General features: G+C 42.1%; 1 protein-coding gene across 1 annotated transcript in view; it reads left to right on the top strand.

Moving 5' to 3' along the window:
* INSR (insulin receptor) overlaps positions 1-26025 on the top strand; it is a 369067-nt gene that overhangs the window by 62379 nt on the left and 280663 nt on the right. Inside the window, exon 2 of the mRNA XM_029614140.1 lies at positions 12113-12664. Coding sequence (XP_029470000.1) covers positions 12113-12664 — 552 coding nt within the window. The remainder of the gene's footprint in view (positions 1-12112; positions 12665-26025) is intronic.

Here is a 26025-nt window from a genome sequence, read left to right as displayed (position 1 = left end):
CTAAAAGCATTTACAGGCTTCTCTTGCTCTTGGCTTTATTCTTTCTTTGTTTTTTTAAGCTTTTTTTTATGCAAATAAAATCTTATACCACAATGGACTGAAATTCCCCAACATGGGTCCATGCATCAGGGGAAATATTCATGTAAACTCTTTTCTTCATTTTTACATTCTTTCAAATATCAGCATGTTGCCTTCATTGCCATAGGATTTTTTGGCTTCCGGTCCTGCATTCTTGGCACCTTACTTTGGAGCAAGGGTTGGTGATTGGGTTTCTGATTCTAGATCAGTTTCCAGGCATCACGATGTGGTGGCTTTCATGAACCCCTTTGGAAACGAGGTACATCACATTGGCAATAGTTTTTATCCTGGGTGCAGGTTTGCAGAACAAAACAGGGCGCTGGAGAAGAGAAACAAACTTGGGGCCCTTTCTACTAAGCATTTTTCCCATAGACAAAATTGGAGAAAACCTAAAATAATCCTCTTACTTAGAAGTGTTCTCAAATGGTATTGCCTCATTTTGTAATACTGCCTATAAGATTTCCATTGTTTTAAAGAGATGCAGTTTTACATTCTGCATCACAGTTTCAGAGACCCTATTAAAGCTTGTAAGATAGGTTTAGTAAATATTGAACTAGCCATTGAGTACAAGCTAGACTAAAGTGAAGGACTGTGCTTCATAACTTCTTGCTGTGTAATAGGCTGTTTTATTTATGGGATAATGTATTTAAAGCTATTGAGCAAATAACTTCTCTTGGACTGCCATTTCAAGGAGATACTGCTCTTGTTAGCGTGCACTGAACAGATCAAACGTTTGACTAAAGGGTGTAAAGAAGTTTATACAAATTGTTTTCTTAGTGGCTAAATGTTGTATGTTAATACCTTGGATTAAAGAAACACCACATGTCCTTACTCCTACAGTTACAACAGATGTCTAATTGGATGCAATTAGAAAGATTAGTCCTTAGGGTAGAATGGAGGAAAATGTTGAAAGATTGTTTGTTTGAGGATTTTTTAACCCTGCCAAATATTAAAGAACAGGAAGTGATATTAAAAAGTGATATTATAAAACTTTGTTGGCTTAATGTGGGTGTACGAGATATGACACTGAGTCAATGTCCATTTATTTTTAGAGTGCAGTTCCAAAACACTTAATGCGGTTTATAATACAATTAATACATTATAACATTAATAATTTTAGAAGTACATTAGTAGATATTTAAATAGGGGTGGTTTTCTGCCAGGTCGCTAACCCAGAAGCTTTTTGAATTTGCTTCTTTTTCCCTATCAGGAAAAAGTGGAAGATGGATTTTGTCACTGGCTCTGACCCAGTACTTTTTTTTTTTTTTTAAAGAAAATGACTATTACTGCCATACAGTCAGATACAAGATCAAATAACCTGTCTGATAAATTAGCTAGAGCCTTATAACAGTGCAGTAGATCAGTTGATGAAATGAAATCAATAAGACACATTTGATAAGAATGACCTAATAGATCAATTAAAAACGTATAACATTCTCCATGGACAAGTAGAACTGAATTAGCCATGACACGATATATCATCCAATGGTACCTTTTTCTTTAGTTCATTGAGCTTTTGCTCTGCTGAGCATGTGTAGGAGTTCCTGGATGAGCCCCTCATTCTTTTTTTGTCTGAGCTGCATGAATGTTTACCCTTTATTTTTTTTTTTCTTCTGTTGTATCTTTGGTATTTTTTTTTTTCAGTTTTATAAATTTTTTCATACTCTGGTGTTGCATCGCTGCCTGGCCAGCTCGCCAAACAGCACTTTTCAGTGCTATTAAAAAAAAATGTAAGTTCTTCAGAGAAATGTTGTGCTCTAAGAAGCCCACCATCAGAGGCTTCAAGGATTGTATCTGGGCTAAGATTCCAATCACTGATGGCTTTGAAATTTGTTATAGTGTCTAGGGCCTGATCATGACCAATCACTGCGGACAGATGTTGCTACAATCTCAGAAGTCCAGAGCTTGGAAGATGGAGGAGCTTGTGTCTCTAAAGAGCCGTGGCCGGTCCTCCTCCTGGATTGGAGCCTCTTCTGGCTCCCTGAGCATTGAGTTGAGTAGAATCTCCTCAAATAGACATCGTCCATCATTGGGGCAGGCCTGGGGCCCTTTCACCTCATTGCAGTTGAGCAAGCAACTGAAGGGCTATGGGATGACTAAAAAGAAAAAGAATCACTCATTGGAGCTAGCACTTCCATTGGTGCTGAAGAAGAAGCACTGGGCTCTGGTGGAACAATTGAAGCATGAACCACTGACACTACATAAGCTGACACATCAAACCCCATTGCTGTCTATGCATTCAGTCCCAGTGCCATTGATGCTGGAGCCATATCGAGCCCTGGAAGCATCAAAGCATTGAGTCTCGACACTGATAATGCTTCCTCCCTAGACGCCTTTTGCTCTGGAGCACAGATCAGCATCGTTGACACACCAGACTTTGGTTCTGCCAATGTAATTATTCCTCAAATTGTCAATACCTTCAACAGATTCAGGGAGAGATATTTCTACTTACCTCCTCTTATCTCAAGAGCTGTTTTTCAGTCAAAACTAACTGAGCAAGGCCTTCATCTAGAAACACCAAATAATATCTGCTTGGTGGTGCCTTTAATCTCTAACTATCCTCCAAGACAAATATTGCAAAGTTCAGAGAACCTTTAAAAAGATTTCATTTGGTTTCTGAAGAGGATATTCCACCCCTGGCACCTAGCCAGATGGTATGACATCCCTTGTATCAAGTGGCAGAGTTGGTGAAGACTTTCTTTGCTCCCACTGGTGACTGAGGACACTCTTCAATCTTTCCTCTCCAGAGTATCGGAATTTCTCCCTCAAGAAGGAGTTCCTTTTTTCCTTAAATCCTGTCAGAACCCTCGCGAGGGGATTCAAGTCCTCGCCACTCTTTTGCAGTGGAGTCCATAGTCCAACTAGTCAGAGGATGTTTCTCACAAATGTTCCCCTCTGAGAAGACCAAAGACCGCACCTCAGTTGCCTACAAAATTATTGGGTCCCGGTTCAGTATCCCTTCTCCCATCATATCAAAGCAAAGATTGATGGGAATCCTCTATGCCCCCTACCTGAGGACCTCTCCTATGCCAGATTTCTGGATAAATTGGATAAGGCTCTGGGAGTCATCATTTGTAAGGAAGGGACCCTCATACAGAAGTTTTTGGCCTTGTCCAGATCCTGGACACTCCAGTGGAGTCAATAGCAAATCCAATACATTGTATCCTGTTTACAGAAAAGACTGTGGGAAAATCTGATTTCCTGTGCTCCAGTAGACAGAAAATTTAGATTTAAATAGGGACTAGAAAACCCGGATTTCAGCATGGTGCATCTGCCCCATCAGTTGGTTGTTTTGGAGTCTGTGCTTAAGCGGGCAATGAAGATGAAGATCTTCTCCATTAATTCACCAGGAAACGATCCCAGATTGCTAGACAACTTTGGGGAAAAAGGTGTTCCAGAGCTCAATGCTTAATGATTGTATTTCTATGCACCAGTTCTACATGGTGCAATACTTAAACGATTGCTTGCAGAAAGTGAAGCTACTGCTAGACCCAGTTGTTGGGGCTATACCTAATATCAGCCACTCCTAGATACAGATTAGTGCATTTGCCTTCTCATTTGATCAGTATATGAGGTGCTTGATATGATGGCCTGCTCGTATTCCATTGGGGTATATCTCATGACATGACTACGAGCCAGCAGTTTATGTGATGATGTCCGTGAGAAGTTAGTTGATGTTCTTTGCACAGGTGATCATCTCTTTGGAAACAAGTTTAGAGAAACAGTTGCTCAAATAAAGGATCCACGTGTAGGAGTCCAGTCTATCTTTTCAAGCTCTGAGCAACAGTCGTCATCAAGGTGCTCTCTACTTTACTTTTAAGCGCTCTTACTTCCAGTGACATCTTTCCAGCAATTCAGTGGTATCGGGCTTCAGCTTTGGCTTCTGTAGCAACAAAAACTTCCAGCTCAAGGCCAGCAGCAAGAGAGAAGCCAAATGAAGCAAGAGAGGACTTTTTGCATGTGATACCTTTGGAAAATGACTCCCTAAAGAAGTTGACATGGTTTGATTTTGATGAAATATTGATAAGAGGAAATGGAAAGACTCACTTAATCCTGCCAGTCATCCTCTGGACCTGATTCCAATATTATCATTAAAAGTAATTGCAAACACTATTGCTCCTGTTGTGACCTCTATAATTAACCTTTCATTAAAAGAAGGACAGGTTCCAGAGATACTAAAGTGTGCCATAATCAGACCTATACTAAAAAATCAGAATCTTGATCCCACTGCACTAAGCAATTTCAGACCCATATCTAATCTTTCATTCCTGTCCAAATTTATGGAGAAAGTGCTCCAAAAACAATTAACTGAGCACCTTGAGAAAAATAACATTCTTTTCCTTGCCCAATTTGGATTCAGGAAATATTTCAACACAAAAACTTTATTACTGGCGTTAACAGATACAATATTAAGAGGCTTTGATAGTGGACAAAGCTACTTACTAATACTACTGGATCTCTCGGCTGCTTTCGACACAGTATATCATGCAATACTTCTTAACAGATTATCTGAAATAGGAATAACAGAAACTACTCTACAATGGTTCACCTCATTTCTTAAAAATCGATCCTATCACGTACAAATTAATAATGTTAGGTCAGACAAAATTACCCTTGACACAGGGGTACCGCAGGGTTCTGCATTATCAGCAATACTATTTAATGTTTATATATTACCACTATGTCATCTGTTGGCTGGATTAGGCCTAACTCATTTTATATATGCAGCTGATATTCAAATTTTGATTCCAATACATGATATAATTGAAAAAAACCTATAAATTACTGTATTTTTCGCTCCATAAGATGCACTTCCCCCCCCCCCCAAAAGTGGGGGGAAAATGTCTGTGCGTCTTATGGAAGCGAATATTAAAAAACCCTAAAAATCTAACTACAACCTCCCATGCTCCTGACCCCCCCAAGACCTGCCAAACTCCCGGACCGCTCCTGCACCCCCGCTGGACCTGTTGGTCCAGCGGGGGTGCAGGAGCGGTCCGGGAGTGATCTCCTGCACTTAGGCCGTCGGCTGCCAGTAATCAAAATGGTGCCGACGGCCCTTTGCCCTTACTATGTCACAGGGGCCGACCAATGGCACCGGTAGCCCCTGTGGCATAGTAAGGGCAAAGGGCCGTCAGCGCCATTTTGATTACTGGCAGCCGACGGCCCAAGTGCAGGAGATCGCTCCCGGACCGCTCCTGCACCCCCGCTGGACCAACAGGGACTTTTGGTAGGTCTTGGGGGGGGGGGGTTTCCAGGAGGGTGGGGGGTTGTTAATTAATTTAAAGGGTTGGGATGGGGGTTTTCTTTTTGGGGGGGGGGTTCCCAGAGAAAGATAAAAGTTTTCTGATCTGGGGAGTGGACCGAAATGGCCCTCTCCAGACCTGAAAACAAAATGGGGACAAAAAAAAATGTTAGGCACTCCCTTAATTTGCTCCATAAGACGCACAGTCACCCGGGGACAGAGCCGGTTTAGCACACAATTTTTTTTTTTTTTAATTTTCCCCCTCTGAATCCTAGGTGCGTCTTATGGAGCGAAAAATATGGTAACCGCTATATATTTAAACATTATCAAGCAATTACTCACACACATGAGACTGGTTTTAAACATCGATAAAACTGAAATTATTTTATTAGAAAGAAAGATGACAGATGCAGGACATACTCATTTATCGTTTCAAGACAATATAATAATTAAGCCAACAGATCACACTAGAGATCTAGGAATAATTATTGACACGGAGCTCAATTTTAAAAAAACATATCTCTGCCAAACTAAAAAAGGGCTATAGCAAACTCTTGACGTTGAGACAACTAAAGCGTTTGTTAACTGAAGATGACTTTAGAACAGTATTACAATTGCTAGTCTCTTCTAATATGGATTATTGCAACTCACTGTTACTAGGCCTACCAACCTCTACAATCCGTCCACTACAGATACTGCAAAATGCTGCTGCAAGGGTTTTAACAGGAACACGAAAAAGTGATCATATAATGCCGATATTAATAAAACTACACTGGTTATCAATAAAATATCATGCTCAATTTAAAGTGCTCTGCATCTTATATAAACTTATCTGTGGAGACCAAACTGATTGGTTGAATGCAACAATTCACTTACAGAAACCACAAAAAAATTAGAGATCTGCAAATAAGGGCCTCTTAGTAATCCCGTTAGTAAATTCTGCTCATCTGAGCCAGGTAAGAGAGAGAAGCATTTCACTGGCTGGGACTAAACTATGGAATGCGCTTCCCACAGAGTTGAGACTGCAAACTGATATCAAAATTTTTAAAAAGAACTTAAAAACATGGCTATTTGGCATTGCATTTAAAGAAAGTGATTGAGTATGCTTTATTATAATTCTCATTGTATCCATTATTCAGAGCAGCTTCCGTTTTTATTGAGAGTTCTTTAATGCAGCGAATGATGTATTAAATGTATAGATTATATTTAAAATGCTCATTTTAATTTGACTAACAACATGATAGTTCCCTACTTTTATTTTAATTTGATTGACATCACTGACAGTCCTTTACTTATTTTTTACATCATGTACTCAATTTTAACAGTGACATATATTTTACTAGTTTAATTTAATTTGTTTTTCTATTGCGCTGATTTTATTTTACTATTTTTAAATTTGTTCTTATTTTATAAGATGCTATTAGGTTTCTTTTCTATGAACTTAAATTGTAACTTTTATTGTATCTTAAGCTTGTAAACTGTTGTGATGGCTCGTCTGAACGATGGCATATAAAAATTTATTAAATAAATAAAATACTCAAGATTGCGGCATCTGGTTACCTTTTTCATTTCCTTCAACTTCCAAAGCTTCCCCATTGTTCAACATTCAATCTGGATCCATCTCTCTCCTCACAGCTCCACCTAGAAGTGGCTATGCTTTTCCAATAGTGGGCAATATGGCTGTTCTGCCCAACCAACATAGCCAGGATTCTACTCCCATGACTTTCTTCTTTCCAATAAATCCAGGGGATTGAGTCCCATCCTGGATTTACAAAATCTGAACAAGAATCTATTAGAGGAAAAATTAAAGATGAACTCCCTCCACACAATTCTGCCCTTCAACCAGGCAGAGTAGTGGATGTGTGTCCTAGATCTGGAGAATGTGTATACCCACATACACACCCACCCACCCATCCCTTCCACTGGCACTATCTGCACTTTATGGTGAGATCCTCTCATTACTAATAATGGGTGCTCCCATTCAGACATTCAGTGGCACTGAGATTCTTTACCAAATGCCTAGCTGTAGTGGTAGCACATCTCCAATTATCAGGGCATCTGTGTCTTCTCTTACTTAAATGACTGGTTAGTTATGGCACTATCCCAGGAGGGAAAGTTGACCTCCCTGCAGAAGATGATTCAGCTTTCTCAGTCACTAAGCCTCCTATTAAAATTTTGAGAAATCAACCCTGATTCCATCTCAAAATCAAATTAATTGGTATATGGATTTCTCCTGACAGATTGAACAGTTGTTCTTGAGTCCCTAGCTAATCGGTTGGTGTGAATGGATTAGGCAAAAGCCGGGGAAATACTAGTTGTTCTGAGCCATATGGCGGTGGCAGTTCATAAGGTCTCTCTAGCTAACCTCCACAGGTGTATCCTACAGTGGGGCCTCCGCTCCCAATGAAACCAGTTAACTCAGTCCTTGACAACTCTTATGACTGTTTCAAGGTAAATGAAAAGAGAGGTCCAGTGGTGGTTAGACCCCCAGGTTTTAGAGGAAGGACACCCCCCCCTGGCTTCTCCATCAGGTCATATTAGTGACAGATACACCCACCAAGGGATGGGGAGCACACATGAGTCCCTTCTGAACCCAAGGATCTTGGTCATCAGTGGAGCAGCAGTTTCAAATCAACTTGATGGAGCTTCAAGCAATCAGACATGCCCTGAGAGCTTTCTCACATCTTCTTGAGGGAAAGCAAATTCTCATCCAGACCAACAATCAAGTAGCCATATTTTATGTCACATGCAAGGAAGCACAGGGCCATGGACTCTTCTTTGCCAAGAGACCATAAAGATATGGGAATGGGCGTGCAATCATCAAGCTGCACTGCAAGCAACCTACGTTCTAAGGATTGTCAACATGGTAGCAAAGTGTTTTGTCCTCACAAATGGTCCCTGCATCAGCCAATAGCCGACAGACTATTTCATCTTTTGGAGACATTCGTTCATTGACCTCTTCATATCAGAGTAAAACAGAAGAGTGGGAAGATTTTGCTCCATTCTTCCAAGAAAACTCAGGTCTGCTCAGCACAATTCTGCTCTCCTGGAATACAAATCTCATGCATGCTTTTCCACCAATTCCCCTAAAAGCTAGAACAGTGCAAAAGGTTCTCAAGGATCGGGTCCGCCTGATACTTATTGCACCAGCATGGCCCAGACAAGTATGGTTTTCGACCTGGTGCAGCTGTCAATCAGCCAGGCCGATCTGATCTTATTGATTCGGGAAGGGTTGTCTGTACCATCCAAACAGCTTTGCTGTCAACCTCACAGCCTGGAAATTGAGCGCTAACTGATTGCATCCCTATCCTTACCCAAAGAAGTTGAAGACATTTTAATATCTTTCAGGAAAACCTCAACTAGAAGGGCATACAGATTTAAATGGAAATGGTTTTCGTTCTGGTGTCAACAGAGTTCCATGGACCTGTTTGCTTGCAAACAGTGGGAGCTACTGCAGTACTTGTTCGTTCTTTCTTTCTACTTCAGGTTTTAGTGCCTCATTGTTCAAAGTATACCTCAGTGCCATAGTGGACTAAAATGTTCAAGTGCAGGGAAAATCAATATCCATTCATCCTTTAGTCTCGCAGTTTATGAAAGGTCTCTGGCATACCAAGTCTCTGTGGCTCAACTGTTTGTTCCATGGGATCTTAGTGTGGTTATGAAACCACCCTTCGAACCATTAAGTCTGTTTCTTTAAAGTTTCTCTCTTGGAAAATATTTCTCATTGCAATCACGTCAGCCAGAAGAGACAGTGAGCTTCAGGCATTGGTACATTACATTACTTTCCATACATAGTTTTTCCATAATAGAGTGGTGGTCTGCACTCATCCCAAATTTCTACCAAAGGTGGTGCTGCTTTTCATATAAATCAAGCCATCATGTTACGCAAATTGGGGTAGATTTTCAAAGGGTTACGCGTGTAACCCTATAAAACCTACCCCTGTGCGCGCGTATGTCCCAGGGCTTTGAAAAAGGGGTGGGCTGGGGGTGGGGCAGAGGTCTGGGGGCGGTCCGAGTCCTCCGGCACAGCGGCTGTGCTGGGGGATGGTGCGCCGGCTGGCTGGCGTGCGCAGGCGTAAAAAACAAAATAATGTAGGGGGGGGATTTAGGTAGGGCTGGAGGTGGGTTAGATAGGGGAAGGGAGGGGAAGGTCGGGGGGCGCGAAAGAAAAGTTCCCTCCAAGGCCGCTTCGATTTTGGAGCGGCCTTGGAGGGAACGGGGAATGCCATCAGGGCTCCCCTCAGACTCAGCGCGAGCAAGGTGCACAATTGTGCACCCACTTGTGCGAGCTGACCCTGGATTTTATAACATGCGCGTGGCAGCGCGTGCATGTTATAAAATTGGGTGTAAATTTGTGCGCGCCGCGCGTAAGATTAAAAATCTGCCTCATTCTTTCCAAGACCATATGTACATGAAGGTGAAAAAGCTTTTCCTTCTTTGAACTGTAAGAGAGATTTGGCTTACTACTAAAGAGAACTCAGTAGCATTGCCAGCTTCACAACTATTTTCATTTGATTTATATTCCACCTTTTGGTCACTTTAAAGTGGATTACACTCAGGTAACTATAGGTATTTCCCTATTCATTTATTATGATCATAACAGGCATAGCAATTGCCAAGTGAACATTGTCCATTTGGCTAGCAGACAGTATCGTGCATTGTTAAGCACTAATTGGCCTCCAAATTACAGATTCCATTAAGACTTATCAGGTGAAGAGCAATGGCTGTATCAGTGGTTCATCTATGAGCCATGCCTATTGAAGACCTCAGCAAAGCTGCAACTTGGTCATTGGTGCATACCTTCACGTCCCATTACTATCTGGACAATCTATCAAGAAGTGACAGTAAATTTGGACAAGCAGTTTTGCATAGCCTGTTTACCCAGTAACCCACTCTCTACTGAAAGGTCCAGGTTGCTTATTCCGTAAATACTTCGCTGCAACCTTCAGCTTGGGACTCCCCACATGTAATGGCTAATTCAGCCCTGCTTGTCAACAGAGAAAGCAAGTTTACTTACTGTAAATGGGTTTCTCCATAGACAGCAGGATGAGTTAGCTAGGATAAATACCTGCCTGCTTCTCTGGAGAGCTGACTACCTAGATAGTCTTAGCTCTGAAATTGTTTTGAGGGTGCTCATGAGACAATGCCTACATGGGAACTTCCACACATGCTCACTAAAGCAAAAGTTCTATGAACTAAGAGAAGAGGGTCTGTTCGGTGCGGTTGGATGACGTCACCTATGTGTTATGGCTAATTCTTCCTGCTGTCTATGGAGAACCATGTTTATGATGAGCAAACTTACTATACTGTAAAACAATCAGTGTAATAAAGGCAGACAGTTTGTCAGTTTGTGCTCATTTGCTACACGCTAATATTAAAATAGTCTACTAAGAATGCCATGAAAAATGTAACAGTTTAAAATATTTAATTAAATGCTAGACCAAAGAACCATGTTTTTAGCTGGCACCAGAAAGATAAGTAATCCAGTTGAAAGTGGAGGTCATTTGGCATGATGTTTAGAATGAAGGCCCCATCCAAGAGGACACGTTCCACATTTTAATTAATCCAAGTTCAGTATGATTAGGTAACTTCAATGAGGCTCATGAACAGATCTAAATGCTCTTATAGGCACATACCAGTCCATTCTAGAAGAACTATAAAGTGACTAATACTCTTAAGAACCTAAGGTTTTCGATGGCAGCGATATTTTTATTGTAATTCTTGAGTATTGGGGAAGGATTCTCACTCTTGAGTTACTGTAATCACTCTGGTTGCACAATTCTGGACTAATTGCAATTTAACTTATTTGTCTGGGAGATCCAGGATTAGAGAGCTGCAATAGTCCTGGTGTGAACCAACCAGTTTCTACATTGCCAGTATTAAATCATTTTGTTCTCAGTAGGGATGTAGCTGTCCAGATGTAGGCTGTTTTTTTTTTTGTTATTTTTTATTTTTAGAAACTTCAGCAATTTGTTTATCAAAATTTAGCTTTGAATCTTAATATCTGCTAAAAGCTTTGGATAGCTCAAACAGAATGATGAGAGAAGAATTGCCCCTATCAAGGGTTCAAAGCTGGTCATGAGAGCTAGGAGGAATTAATCAGTCCTGTCACCTTCTTCTTAGAACCCTAATTGTTGAGAATCTAACCAGGTAGTTGACTGGAGAGAAGTTGTTACCTAGTTTAATTTGACTTTCTGTATCATCTTACTAACAAATGATAAGTTTGAAATAAATCTATAGTTTAGATGGATTGCTTTTATTTACCTGGAGTTTCTTAACTATGGGACAAATTAAGGCTAATTTATGGCTAGAGAGAAATTTCCCAGCATCTAGTGAAACATTTATTAAATGAGTCAACCATGTAAGTAATGTATCCCTCCGCAGTTTTTAGAATTGAAGACGGACCAGTGTTAAGGGGGCATGTAGTCCTTGTGGAAGCCAAGAGTTTCTGAAACTCGAGAACGTGTAGCAAGGAAAAAGTATTATGGAATGTATTGAGTTTCTATTATCAAATTCATTGTGAGGTATAAAACGTATGAAAGAGTGTAACATTTATTGTAGTTATCTCTTGTAAAATCCTATGAAGTAAGAGAACAGTGGCATTTACTGCATTTTGTTTATTGCTGTTATGCACTTTTTTAAAATAAAAATTAAAACCTACTAAAATCTTCAGAAATTTGGTTAATTGACAGTGGTTCTTCTGACCTATCAAACTGGAGTTGCCTGTGAATATATAATGCCTGTTTTTTTTTTTTCAAATTGGTTAATTTTAGTCTTTTTCTGGTCTTCCAGTTTGCCGGAGCATGGACATCCGAAACAACCTGACTCAGTTCAACATGCTGGAGAACTGCACTGTGATTGAAGGACACCTGCAGATCCTGCTGATGTTTCACACCAAGCCAGAGAGCTTCCGCGAGCTGAGTTTCCCCAAGCTTACAATGATCACTGATTACCTGCTGCTTTTCCGGGTCTATGGGCTGGAGAGCCTGAAGGTCCTCTTCCCCAACCTTACTGTCATCCGGGGCACACACCTCTTCTTCAACTACGCCCTGGTTATCTTTGAGATGATGCATCTGAAGGAGATTGGGTTGCATAGCCTGATGAACATTACCCGGGGGGCGGTGCGCATTGAGAAGAATGATGAGTTGTGCTATCTGTCCACCATTGATTGGTCCCGTATTGTAGACTCTGTGGAGGATAATTACATCGTGGCAAACAAGGATGACAAAGAAGAATGTGGGGATGTGTGTCCCGGGGCTGTGAAGGGCAAGAGCAGCTGCCCAGCCACAGTGATCAATGGCATCTTCATTGAACGCTGCTGGACTCAGGATCACTGTCAGAAAGGTAAGAGCCATACAGGATATCTGCTTTCTTGCTAGGTTGGTGCTTTATACAGAGCTGGGTTTACGATGTTTTATTTTAATTTTAATTTGAGGTATCTAAGATTCTTTGGCTAATCTGTATGTTTACACCTGGAGCCCTATGACAAAGCTTCCCAAACTTGTCCTTGGGAAAATCAGGATATCTACAATGAATATGTATGAGATAAATGTGAGTGCACTGGAGACCTACTATACTTATACAAATACATCTTATGCATATTCATTTTTGGTATTCTTAAAATCTAATGGGTTGGGGAGTCTCCGGACAGGTTTGGGAATCTTTGCCCTGTGAGATGAAGTGATCTCACCAAAGCTTTTTACTTTATAATTTTAATTTTAAAAAATGTGTTCAGAACACTTTTGAAGAAGGCTGGACATGATGGAAACGTGTTTGTTTTATTCTAGTTTTAAAAATAGCTTGAAATTAAATTAAGGTTCCAAGAGGCTGGGGCCACTACTGCACGTTGCCAGGCAAGGGACCCATATTTGATTTCACTACCTATCTTCTGTACCTCAGCCCAGCAGAGGCTACTACAGAGGCTGCCTGCAAAGCCCCCTGGGTGGGGGGAAGAGTGAAAGGAGTCCTGTTTATTGCAAAAGCAGAGTAACACCTAGAGTTGGGTTTCAGATCATACTCATACTGGGTTAAGAAGGGAGTCCAGGATCTAGGGCCACCTATCCAAGGACTGTCACTTTGGTGATTGAAGTATAGAGGGAGGAGGGTGAGTTGTAATTGTAGGTATAGGGGAGCACAGGGGGAGATGTTGGGACTGAAGGCCCATGGTGCCTCAGCCCTAAAATTATACGATCCCCCTCCACCTACCAGTATCATAAGTGGCAATCAGTGGGGTGGGGGCAGATTCCAACCGGGCTGTAAGCTCAGGTGTAGAAGAAAGAAAACTAGGCCAAAAAACCCTATTAATTTATTCGTATTAGTGAATCTATGGATCATGTAGTGTGCTTCTGTTTCACTGGTATTTTGACTTAATTGCACTTTCTTGCTGATTCTGTACTGCATTTTGTGATAGATGCAGAGTAAGTGGATAATGCTATCTTGTGACTTTTCTCTTCATTTGATTGTTTGTTGTTTTCCCATCTGCTTTCCTCTGTTCGTAAAACAGTTTCAGGCTCTGCTGTCTTGGTATTTATTTATTTTTTAATTTGCATTTTCTAGTTTATCACTTTCCAATAAATCAAGTCTACAAATGAGGAGAAAACAATCATTTGTTCAGCTGACCATAGAATAACAAGTGAACAGTAGTTTCTCGAGGCTATTTTTGAATAGGACCTCTTGGGATAACTCATGGACTGTTGCCTTGCCTTCTGGTAACCATGTTGGCCCTTCATAAAATGCAAGGCCAGTGCAAGAGTACTTGCCATCCTAGACAAAACTTTTGTTATGCATCTCCCATATGCATCTTACCTATAGCTCCAGCGCAGCGCTCCGTTCTTTAGTATTAGTGGTTCTGCAATTCTCGGCCTCATGCTAATGGGATTTTGCCATATCCAAATTTTTGGCACTCTAGGCAACCACCTAATTTGCCTAATAGAAGCACTGGCCCTGATAAATTGGGGTTCTTTGCAGGTTTTCATACTTTCTTCTTTCCTTGGACCAACATAACAATTATCCAAAGACATCATTGTTTGTAAGCTTTCAGTTTGGAGAAGACAGCTGAGGGCGGGGGTGGGGGGGGGTGTGATATGATAGAGGTCTATAAAATCATGAGAGGACTAGAACCAGTAAATGTGAATCAGTTATTTACTTTTTCAGATAATAGAAGGACTAGGGACACGCCATTAAGTTAGCAAGTAGCACATTTAAAACAAATCAGAGAAAATTCTTTTTCACTCAGTGAGCAATTAAGTTCTGAAATTGTTGCCAAAGGATGTGGTTAGGGCAGTTAGTATAGCTGGGTTTAAAAAGGTTTGGATAAGTTCCTGGAGGAGAAGTCCATAAACTTCTATTAATCAAGTTGCCTTAGAGAATAGCCAATGTTATTACAGGCATTAGTAGCATGGAATCTTTTTAATGTTTGGGTAATTGCCAGGTTCTTATGGCCTGGATTGGCCACTGTTGGAAACAGGATGCTGGGCTTGATGGACCCTTGGTCTGACCCAGTATGGCAACTTCTTATGTTCTTAAGATTACCTAGGTCTCTTCTTCAGGTGTCTTTGTGGCCTCTGAAAAAGGGACTTTGATCTGGAAAGCTCATGTAGATGTTTGGGTGATTCTTATGGTGGAGTCCAGATGTTCGTTCCAGGAGATAGCAACTTCTGCTTCTCTTGGACTTCCCTGAGGATGGCGTGAGGGGGCATGGAGTTGGGGGACTGGAGAAAGGTAGAAGATTACCAGCCAAACACATTGCTGACATGCCCTCCACCTCTTACTTGGCCTAGAGCTGTGCACAGGACAGACAAGAGACAGCTGACTGTGCCTCATGTATGAGGTGACCTCATACATAGATTCAGAGTCAGGGAGGTGTGCCGGCCAGTCCAACTGCTTGATTGGCTCAGTGCCTGTTGTTGCTTTATAGTAAGAGAACTCGTGCAATCTTGCTTGCTCAAGAACCACGTGAAAGTCTGCAGGTCCTGCTGGTGCAATTTAAGGTATTCACCTTTGGTTTAATGGCAAGTAAAACATTTTTTGCCATAGAATGTCTTGGCAGTTGGCTGAAAAAATACTTGCACTCTAAAACATAATTAGGAATAGCATGTTAAACTTGCTCTGCAGGTTTTCTGTCTGCCTTTTTGAATATTTTTTTTTCCAGTAGAAACATTTTAAAATCCATGTGCAACACAATAAGCCTGTTTTTTAAGCCTGCATTCTTGAAGGAAAGAAGGCTTATGAGATTGTCTTGTTTGTGTGTGTCCATTTGCTTCTCCTCCCTCCCTTGCACTCGTGTTTAGTATCCTATCTGCACCAAATACTCAGTACATCAGGGGGTCCAAGGGGATCTTGACAGGCGTATATTTTCAAAATCTGTGTTCATTCATAGACATACGTAGCCCTTATTATTTAACATCTATTTGGCACCTATTTGCTTAGCCCGCCTCTGTGAGGGCTTCATATCTATGCAGACAACATCCAGTTTTATCTACCTGTTGAAGAGTCTTGGAACGAAACCTCTGAAAAGATTTCTTTTTGTATGACTAGAATCAAGACTTGGATAACCTAAAATAAACTAGTACAAAATTTAGGGAAAACAAAGATGAAATTAATGCAACATCATGAAGCTATCGCTAATCCTCTTTCTATATTAATCAGTGGGGAGCATATCAAACTTGTTTCTCAAGCTAGAAGTTTTGGTTTCATTATCAATTCAAAACTCTTTTATTCCACAGATAAAAGCTGTTGTCAGATCAGGCTTCTACAAGTTGCGACTTTTACATTCGCTAAGGACATTGCTATCCTCTGATTTTCAATCAATGGTTCAGTTAATGATAATGCCACTGCTTGATTATTGCAGTACACTATATTTAGGTTTCTCTGAGGACAAGCAGGATGGTAGTCCTTGCACCTGGGTGACATCATCAGATGGAGGCCCAACACAGAAAACCTGTGGCAAAGTTTCTAGAAATTTGACTTGGCCACATTGAGTATGTCCACATTATCCTATACCACATGTCCATGCAGGGTCCCTTTTCAGTCTCTTCTTTTCCGCGAAGCTGCAGCATCGCGATTAGTGAGCCTCGTGTTTGGCCTATTTTGGAAAACTTCCATTACAGTTTTTCATGTTCTATTGTGTTGCTGTTGCCAGCGATTAATGTTGGATCCCTCTTCGTTCTTACTTTAGCGTCCTAGTTAGGGATTCCCCCTGGGCAGCGGTGTGGTCGGTACCCGCCAGTCATCAATGGCAGTTGCCATCAAGTTTGATTTAGCATCCCTTTTCTTTCGTCCCGTCATAACCTCATCCAGTTTTAAGCAATTCCCCTGGTGCCTGAGGACCATATCCATCATGGACCCCATGATGAATGTGTTCTCTGCCTGGGGGCATCTCATTACAGCTAGGGTTGCCGCAGGTGCGCTCAGATGACCCTAAACAGATGTCTACTTGAACTCTTTGGGTCGAAGAAATCTGAGCCATCAGCATCAAAGGCATTGCATCGAGGGACCACAGAGCTGCACCATTGGACACTGAGCCATTGACTTTGGTGGGGCTGACAGCTGATAGGGGCGCCGTAGATAGACCATCGACGAGCTCCTCCATGCCAAGGACATCGTATTCCTCGTCATTTCCTTGGCACCGGGAAAGGACTGTACCAAGCATCGAGGGAAGCTGAGAAAGCATTTGCACCAGTCCCTGTCAATGCTCAGTGTCGGGCACGGGGATGTACTGGCTCATGCTGTGATGCCCTTAAAGCGACCCAGTGGCGAAGATAGTCTGTCATCCACAGATGCCAGGGGTGAGCCACAGACTCCATCAGTCCTGGTGCCAGCCACTGATCCTCCTATCAATTGCAAAGATGATCTGATCATGCCTTCTCTCTCTTAATCAGTTTTGGCATTGGCAATATGTTCAAGGAGGAGCTTGAAAGGCGCGTGCAGCTGGCTGTCAAGCGGGAGAAGTGGAGCTCTGTCGCCATGCTGCTCGAGTCTCTCTCTATGCGCTCATTGGTATGTTACCGACCCAGCCAGTGTTGGTTCCCAGGATGACGCCAATGCCCGGCGGGGCACCGGAGCCTCCCCCCTGCTAATGTGGAGGTCCTGGCCAGCTCCTCGGAGGAGGAAGCTCCCCCCAGGCTGGCTGAGACACCGAGGCCTGCGCCTCAGTGTCTCAGCCAGCCCCCCCTCCCTGTCCAATGCTGTCGGTGCCTGCATCACTGGATGAAGGCCAAGTGCCCAGGGCCCCTTCGCCGGTTGATGACATGGAGGATGAGGAGCCTTATGACCCCCGGGGGGATGACTCAACGGAGGTCCCAATGATGCCTCTGATGGTCTCCCTTCAGACCCTTCTCAAGAAGCAAAGGAGGTCCCCACCTGAGGGGACCTTACCTTCGTAGGGTTTGTCCGGTTGATGTGGAGGCTATCCCCTTTCAGTTGTTAACTGAAGAGGATGGTCAGTACAAAATGCTGGAGATCCTCCAGTTTTTGGAACCTCTTAAGGAGGTCATGGTGATCCCAGTACATGACATCCTTAAGAAGTTGCTGTTGAGGATCTGGGAACACCCCCTCACAGTGCTTTCCTTATTTATTTTATTTATTTATTTAACAGCTTTTAATATACCGGTGTTCGTGCAAGCACATCACGCCGGTTTACAATAAACTTGAGAAAGGAGGAAATTACAAAAAACAGGGAGTGGGGGATGGAGCAGGAGCGAAAAAGGGGGGGGAGAGAGGGAGAAAGGTAAAAGGAGGAAAGACAGCAGCTGAGAAAGGTAAAGGAACGTAGCAGTATTTACATGAGAGGTTGATTAACGGGGTTAAACATTGTCGCTTAGTTACAGCGGTTAAAGAAGGATATATAGATTATATAGAGGATATATATGGAAGCTTAATTACAACAGTTATGGCAGGTTATAAGGATAACTTATTTAACATTTAAACAAATATATATAAAATATTAGCTTATTTACAGCAGTTATGGCAGGTAATAAAAGGTAGCTTAATTTAAGATTTTTAACACAGGTTGTATGTTTTAACTTGAATTACAGTTGAGTACGGTAACTGGGGAGCGATAAGGTGTGTGGTGGGTGGCGGGGGGTATAGGGAGGGTGTGGGGTGGGAGGGTGGGGGGTAAAAAAGGGGGGGTATAGGTGGCGGACATGATTTATCTCGTCCAGAAGGCTACTGGATTCGACAAGTGTCATCTGCCTCTCCAATCTGTGGTTGCTGAATCTGCTCTCACGAGAGCTAAGCATTCTCTGACCAATTCCTTAGCGCCCCTGGGGAAGGATCACAGAGTGATGGATGCTCTTTGGAGGAAGGTTTTTCAGGGAGCTATGCTCATTGCCTGCATAGCTTCTTACAGCTGTATATGAGCCAACTCATAAGACATCTGGAAACAGGTGCAGGAAGTGGCTGAGCAGCTGCCTCAACAGCAGCAGTACACCCTCATGTTGCTGGTGTATATCGGCCTGGAGTGTGGAAAACACAAGGTCTGCGCGACCTACCATGTTTTTGAAATGGCATTGAGGGTCTCTGCAGCGGGAATCGGCACCCATAGAATGGCATGGCTTCGGGCCTCAGATCTCTGATCGGAGTTACAGGAAAGACTTGCTGACGTGCTGTGCCCTGGAGAGAATCTCTTCAGAGACAAGGTGAAGGATGCAGTAGCCCAACTCCAGGACTATTATGAGATCCTCCATCAACTCTCTGCCAACACTCCAGACCAGTCCTCATTTAGGAAGTCTGCGAGATCAGGGCAGATGAACACTTTCTTTCACCAAAGGAAGTATTATCCTCCGCCCCTCACTGCAAAGGCCCAGCCAGTGCCTCAGTCAACTCCTGAGACGGGGTTTTGACTGGGTCATAGGGAGCATAGCCAAGTCACCCGTAACCAGGGCGATGGATCTGCCAGTCTGGGGAAGGCTATGGTTCTTTGTGAACTGGTGGCGCAATGTAACCTTAGACCAATGGGTTCTTTCCATCGTCTGTCAGGGGTTACCAATTAAACCTTTTGGATGCCCCATCAAATTTCCCCTCGAGCCCGTTTTGGGGTCCAGTAGCGCATTAGGAGGTAATGCTTGCAGAGCTCTCCTCCCTCTTAATAGCCAGAGTGGTTGAGCCCATTCCACCAAGGCAAAGAGGGCAGGGATTCTACTCCAGGTATTTCCTGATTCCAAAGAGAACAGGAGGACTCCAAACCATCCTAGATCTGAGGACCTTGAACAGATTTCTCCAAAAAGAAAAGTTCAAGATGGTTTCCCTGGGCACTTTGATCCCCTTGTTGCAGAAAGGGGACTGGCTATGCTCCTTCAATCTGAAGGACGTATATACCCACATTGAGATCTTCCCCACTTACCGGAATTATCTCTGATTCTTGGTGGGAAAACAGCACTTCCAGTTTCACGTGTTGCTATTTGGGCTGTAGTCAGACCCACGTGTCTTTTTAAAAAATGCCTAGCCTTGGTGGCGGCACACCTGAGCAGGATGGGATTGAATGTCTTCCCTTATCTGGATAACTGGCTGGTCAAAAGCTCCTCTCAGGCAGGAGCCATCAGGTCCGTGCGCCTGACCATCCGGGTGTTGGAGTTACTAGGGTTCATCTACTACCCAAAGTCCCATCTCAGCCCATGTTCCGGTTTCAGACCATGCACGCTGGCATTCTGCCCAGGGGCTCTGAACTGGTGGACTAATATCACTGAGGAGCTTATTGTCTGCATGCACACAGGACTACCTCGGGGACTCACCCAATATAAACACACAAATTAGTGGGATTATACTGGGGGCTTGAACCCAGCAGCTTATTCTCTACACAAACTTTGATTCATAACATCACGGTTCCGGGTACTTAGGAAAGTAAGTTTATTTGAGCAATAGGAGGATAGAACAAATAAAATCAGATCATACAGAAGAAGTAATGGTAGATAATAGGGATGTGAATCGTGTGATCGATCGTCTTAACGATCGATTTTGGCTGGGGGGGGGAGGGAAATCTGATCGTCATGTTTTTTTTTTTGTTTTTTTTTAAAATCGTTAAAAATCGTAAATCGGGGGAGGGCGGGAAAACCGGCACACCAAAACAACCCTAAAACCCACCCGACCCTTTAAAACAAATCCCCCAACCTCCCGAACCCCCCCAAAATGTTTTAAATTACCTGGGGTCCAGTGAGGGGGTCCCGGCGCGATCTCCCCCTCTCGGGCCACGGCTGCGTTAATAGAAATGGCGCCGGTAGCCCTTTGCCCTTACCATATGACAGGGCAAAGGTAGCGCCGGCGCTATTTTGGTTCCTGACACCCGACGTCACGAGTGCAGGAGATCGCTCTCGGACCCCCGTTAGACCCTCAGGGACTTTTGGCCAGCTTGGGGGGGCCTCCTGACCCCCACAAGACTTGCCAAAAGTCCAGCGGGGGTCCGGGAGCGACCTCCTGCACTCGCGCCGTATTGCCAATATTCAAAATGGCGCCGGTGCTACTTTTGCCCTCACTATGTCATACGGGTCGTATCAGCCTTCACTCCGGTTTACAATTATAACAACCTGATACATTAAACTTTAGAAAATGTAAAACAGAAAGATATTTACATACAACAAAATTAAAACTTCAACGTTTAAAACAGGATAGATCTGTGATCGAAACTAACATATAACGAGCAAATTCAGCGTTTATAACAGGATATATCCGTGATCGAAATCATGCAGGGTCAAGCTACAAAATGTTCTGTCATGTTCTTAGAATTGTTATTGCTATTGGTAGATGAAATGAAATTTTAACCTATACCATCTTTGTATGTTTGTCTGAATATCCATGTTTTGAGCTCTTTTTTAAATGATTTAGTGTTGCTTTGTGAGCTCAAATGTTCTGGTAGTGAGTTCCATAATTTCGGTCCGGCAATGGATATGGTTCCTTGTGGTGGATAGTTTGGCTAATGGGCGTGATGGTATTTCTAGCTGTAATTTACTTGCTGTTCTAGTCGTACGTTGCGATCTGTGTATGTGTATTACATTGTCAAGCGCTGTGTTATCTGGTTTGTAAATTGCGTTGTGTAGAATTGTTAATATTTTGAATTCAATTCTTTTTTCAATTGGTAGCCAGTGTAAACTGTTAAGCACAGGTGTGATGTGTTCCGATTTCTTTTTACCGGTTAGGACTCTCGCTGCGGCATTCGGTAGTAATTGCAGTGGTTTTAAGGTCTCTTTGGGTAGGCCTATCAGGAGTGAATTGCAGTAATCAAGGCTGGTGAGGATGAGAGATTGTAAGACGGTTCTGAAATCTTGATGGTGAAGCATCGGTGATAGGTTCGAAATTAGACCATTGTGTTATAGTTGATTTAGATACTGGTTTTTCATCAATTGAGGAGTTGTTGAAGGCATCTGTTATTTTGGTTATTTTGTTCTTGAAGAATGTAGCTAAGTCTTGGCTTAGGTTTTTGAATTCGGTTGTATTGGAGCTGATTTTTTCAAAAATGAGATTATTAACTATGTTTTAAAGTGATTTGGCGTTATTGGGCAAGTTTTTGATCTTTTGACTGTAGTAGTCACGTTTCGTATTGAGAATAATTTTTTTTATAAGCGGCTAGTTGTGTGCGATATCTCTGCAGGTTCAAGGGACACTTGTCTTTTTGCCATTCTTTTTCATGTTTCCTAAGGTTGGATTTCATGATTCTTAGATGAGAGTTGAACCATCAGTTCTGTTGTTTTCTGTGATTCTTTAGTTTAAATTTTTCAGGGTTTATGTTGTTTGCTGTGTCTTTTGTAATTTGGAACCATGATTTTATGGCGTTATTTATATTTGAGAGGTCCAGATTTGCTAGTTGTTTTCCAAGTTCTTGTTGGAGAAGGTTGGTTTGGAAAGGTGGTCGGTATTTGAAAGATTGTTGTGATTCGTTTGTTTTTGTAGTGTTGTTGATGTTTACGTTTGCCTTGCATTGTAAGAGGTAATGATCGGACCATGGGACTGATCTGTATGTAATAGAGGTGTCTGAGAAATAGTTATTAGTGAAAATCAAGTCCAGTGTATGACCTGCTTTATGCGTGGGGTTGTTCACTTGTAGGTTGCAATTTAGACTTGATAGCATGTCTATTAGGATTTGGCAGTTTTGTGATCTGGGATTGGTATCTGTGTGAAGATTAAAGTCACCAAGGATGATAGTAGGTTTTTTCATACTGATGTTTGTTATAAGAAATTCCAGTAGTGGTGAGACATCGTTATCAAGAAGTTTGGGCAGGCAGTATACTAGGCATATTTGTAGGTTTGTGAGTCAAAGAGAGATATTTTAAATTGTTGTGGGAGATTGTGTGGAATCGCTTTCATTGAGAAATGTTTTTTTATAATAAGGAGTAATCCTCCTCCTCTTCGGTACTTGTGGGGGATTGAAAATGTGTCATATTCATTGTTGTCAAATTGGTTCATTAAGACTTGATCTGTGTTTTTGAACCATGTTTCAGTTATGGTGATGAAATCGGGGGTTTTTTCTTGTATTATGTCAGATATTAACATGTATTTTTTGGTTAAGGATTGAGCATTTATGAGAAAGAAGGTGAGACAAAGTAAGGTTTTAAAATTTTTCATTAGTGGTATGTTTATTAGAAATCTGCGTCTTATCTGGTGAACCGTGTTAGTCGATGTTGCCATCTTTGGTATGTCTGATGGATTTCGTTGATGTTTTACGGAATAGCTGCCGTTGGCTAGTTGAAATCAGGAAGAGGGTAGGGGGATGTGGTTATATATGTGGACGCTGATTAGATTTATGGAGCAATTGGTTCAGGAACCGATGAGAGAGGGAGCAATTTTAGATCTAATTCTCAGTGGAGCACAGGACTTGGTGAGAGAGGTAACGGTGGTGGGGCCGCTTGGCAATAGTGATCATAATATGGTCAAATTTGAATTAATGACTGGAAGAGGAACAGTATGCAAATCCACGGCTCTCATGCTAAACTTTCAAAACGGAAACTTTGATAAAATGAGAACAATTGTTAGAAAAAAACTGAAAGGAGCAGCTGCAAAAGTTTAAAAATGTGCAAGAGGCGTGGACATTGTTAAAAAATACCATTCTAGAAGCACAGTCCAGATGTATTCCACACATTAAGAAAGGTGGAAAGAAGGCAAAACGATTACCGGCATGGTTAAAAGGGGAGGTGAAAGAAGCTATTTTAGCCAAAAGATCTTCATTCAAAAATTGGAAGAGGGATCCAACAGAAGAAAATAGGATAATACATAAACATTGGCAAGTTAAATGTAAGACATTGAAAAGACAGGCTAAGAGAGAATTTGAAAAGAAGTTGGCCGTAGAGGCAAAAACTCACAGTAAAAACTTTTAAAAATATATCCGAAGCAGAAAGCCTGGGAGGGAGTCAGTTGGACCGTTAAATGATCAAGGGGTTAAAGGGGCACTTAGAGAAGATAAGGCCATCGCGGAAAGATTAAATGATTTCTTTGCTGAAGAGGATGTTGGGGAGATACCCGTATCAGAGAGAGTTTTCATGGGCAATGATTCAGATGGACTGAATCAAATCACGGTGAACGTAGAAGATATGGTAGGCCTGATTGACAAACTGAAGAGTAGTAAATCACCTGGACCGGATGGTATACACCCCAGAGTTCTGAAAGAACTAAAAAATGAAATTTCAGACCTAATAGTAAAAATTTGTAACCTATCGTTAAAATCATCCATTGTACCTGAAGACTGGAGGATAGCTAATGTAACTCCAATATTTAAAAAGGGCTCCAGGGGCGATCCGGGAAACTACAGACCAGTTAGCCTGACTTCAGTGCCAGTAAAAATAGTGGAAAGTGTTCTAAACATCAAAATCACAGAACATATAGAAAGACATGGTTTTATGGTTTTATGGAACAAAGGCAAGTCTTGCCTCACAAATCTGCTTCACTTTTTTGAAGGATTTAATAAACATGTGGATAAAGGTGAACTGGTAGATGTAGTGTATTTGGATTTTCAGAAGGCATTTGACAAAGTCCCTCATGAGAGGCTTCTAGGAAAAGTAAAAAGTCATGGGATAGGTGGTGATGTCCTTTCATGGATTACAAACTGGCTAAAAGACAGGAAACAGAGAGTAGGATTAAATGGACAATTTTCTCAGTGGAAGGGAGTGGGCAGTGGAGTGCCTCAGGGATCTGTATTGGGACCCTTACTTTTCAATATATTTATAAATGATCTGGAAAGAAATACGACGAGTGAGATAATCAGATTTGCAGATGATACAAATTTGTTCAGAGTAGTTAATCGCAGCAGATTGTGATAAATTGCAGGAAGACCTTGTAAGACTGAAAAATTGGGCATCGAAATGGCAGATGAAATTTAATGTGGACAAGTGCAAGATGATGCATATAGGGAAAAATAACCCATGCTATAGTTACACAATGTTAGGTTTCATATTAGGTGCTACAACCCAAGAAAGAGATCTAGGCGTCATAGTGGATAACACATTGAAATCGTCGGTTCAGTGTGCCGCGGCAGTCAAAAAAACAAACAAAATGTTGGGAATTATTAGAAAGGGAATAGTGAATAAAATGGAAAATGTCATGATGCCTCTGTATCGCTCCATGGTGAAGACCACACCTTGAATACTGTGTACAATTCTGGTCGCCGCATCTCAAAAAAGATATAATTGTGATAGAGAAGGTACAGAGAAGGGCTACCAAAATAAGGGGAATGGAACAGCTTCTCTATGAGGAAAGACTAAAGTGGTTAGGACTTTTCAGCTTGGAGAAGAGACGGCTGAGGGGGGATATGATAGAGGTGTTTAAAATCATGAGAGGTCTAGAACGGGTAGATGTGAATCGGTTATTTACTCTTTCGGATAATAGAAAGCCTAGGGGCACTCCATGAAGTTAGCATGTGGCACCTTTAAAACTAATCGGAGAAAGTTCTTTTTTACTCAATGCACAATTAAACTCTGGAATTTGTTGCCAGAGGATGTGGTTAGTGCAGTTAGTATAGCTATGTTTAAAAAAGGATTGGATAAGTTTTTGGAGGAGAAGTCCATTGCCTGCTATTAATTAAGTTGACTTAGAAAATAGCCACTGCTATTACTAGCAACAGTAACATGGAATAGACTTAGTTTTTGGGTACTTGCCAGGTTCTTATGGCCTGGATTGGCCACTGTTGGAAACAGGATGCTGGGCTTGATGGACCCTTGGTCTGACCCAGTATGGCATGTTCTTATGTTCTTATGTGTATGCACTCTGCCTAAGGTGGTGATGGACTTCCATCTTAACCAGTCCATCATTCTGCCAGCATTCTTTCCCAAGCCCCATTCTCATCAAGGTGAACAAGCCCAGCACTGTTTGGACTAGAAGAGAGCCTTAGCCTTCTATCTGGAGCGGCAGAATCCCATGGACAGTCCTCTCAACTTTTTGTTTCTTTTGGTAGAAGTAGGTTGGGTATTGCCATTGCCAAACAGACACTATCGAGTTGGCTAGCAGATTGCATCTCCTTCTGTTATGCCCAGGAGAGGGACTGTATCTTGGGGGTCATGTCAAGGCTCATTCTATCCGAGCCATGGCAGTATCAGTGGCCCACTTGCAAGCAGTCCCATAGAGGAGATTTGCAAGGCTGCAATGTGGAGTTCTCTCCACACATTTAATCTCACTATTGCTTGGATAGGGATGGCCGATGCGATAGTAGGTTTGGCCAGTCTGTCCTTCAGAATCTAGTTGTGGTGTAGAGCCCAACTCTCTCCCACCTAGGACCTGTTTGGGTTCAG

The sequence above is a fragment of the Rhinatrema bivittatum genome, chromosome 8 (assembly GCF_901001135.1).
Source record: "Rhinatrema bivittatum chromosome 8, aRhiBiv1.1, whole genome shotgun sequence".
Lineage (NCBI taxonomy): Eukaryota > Metazoa > Chordata > Amphibia > Gymnophiona > Rhinatrematidae > Rhinatrema > Rhinatrema bivittatum.
This window is presented reverse-complemented; position numbering and strand designations above follow the sequence as displayed.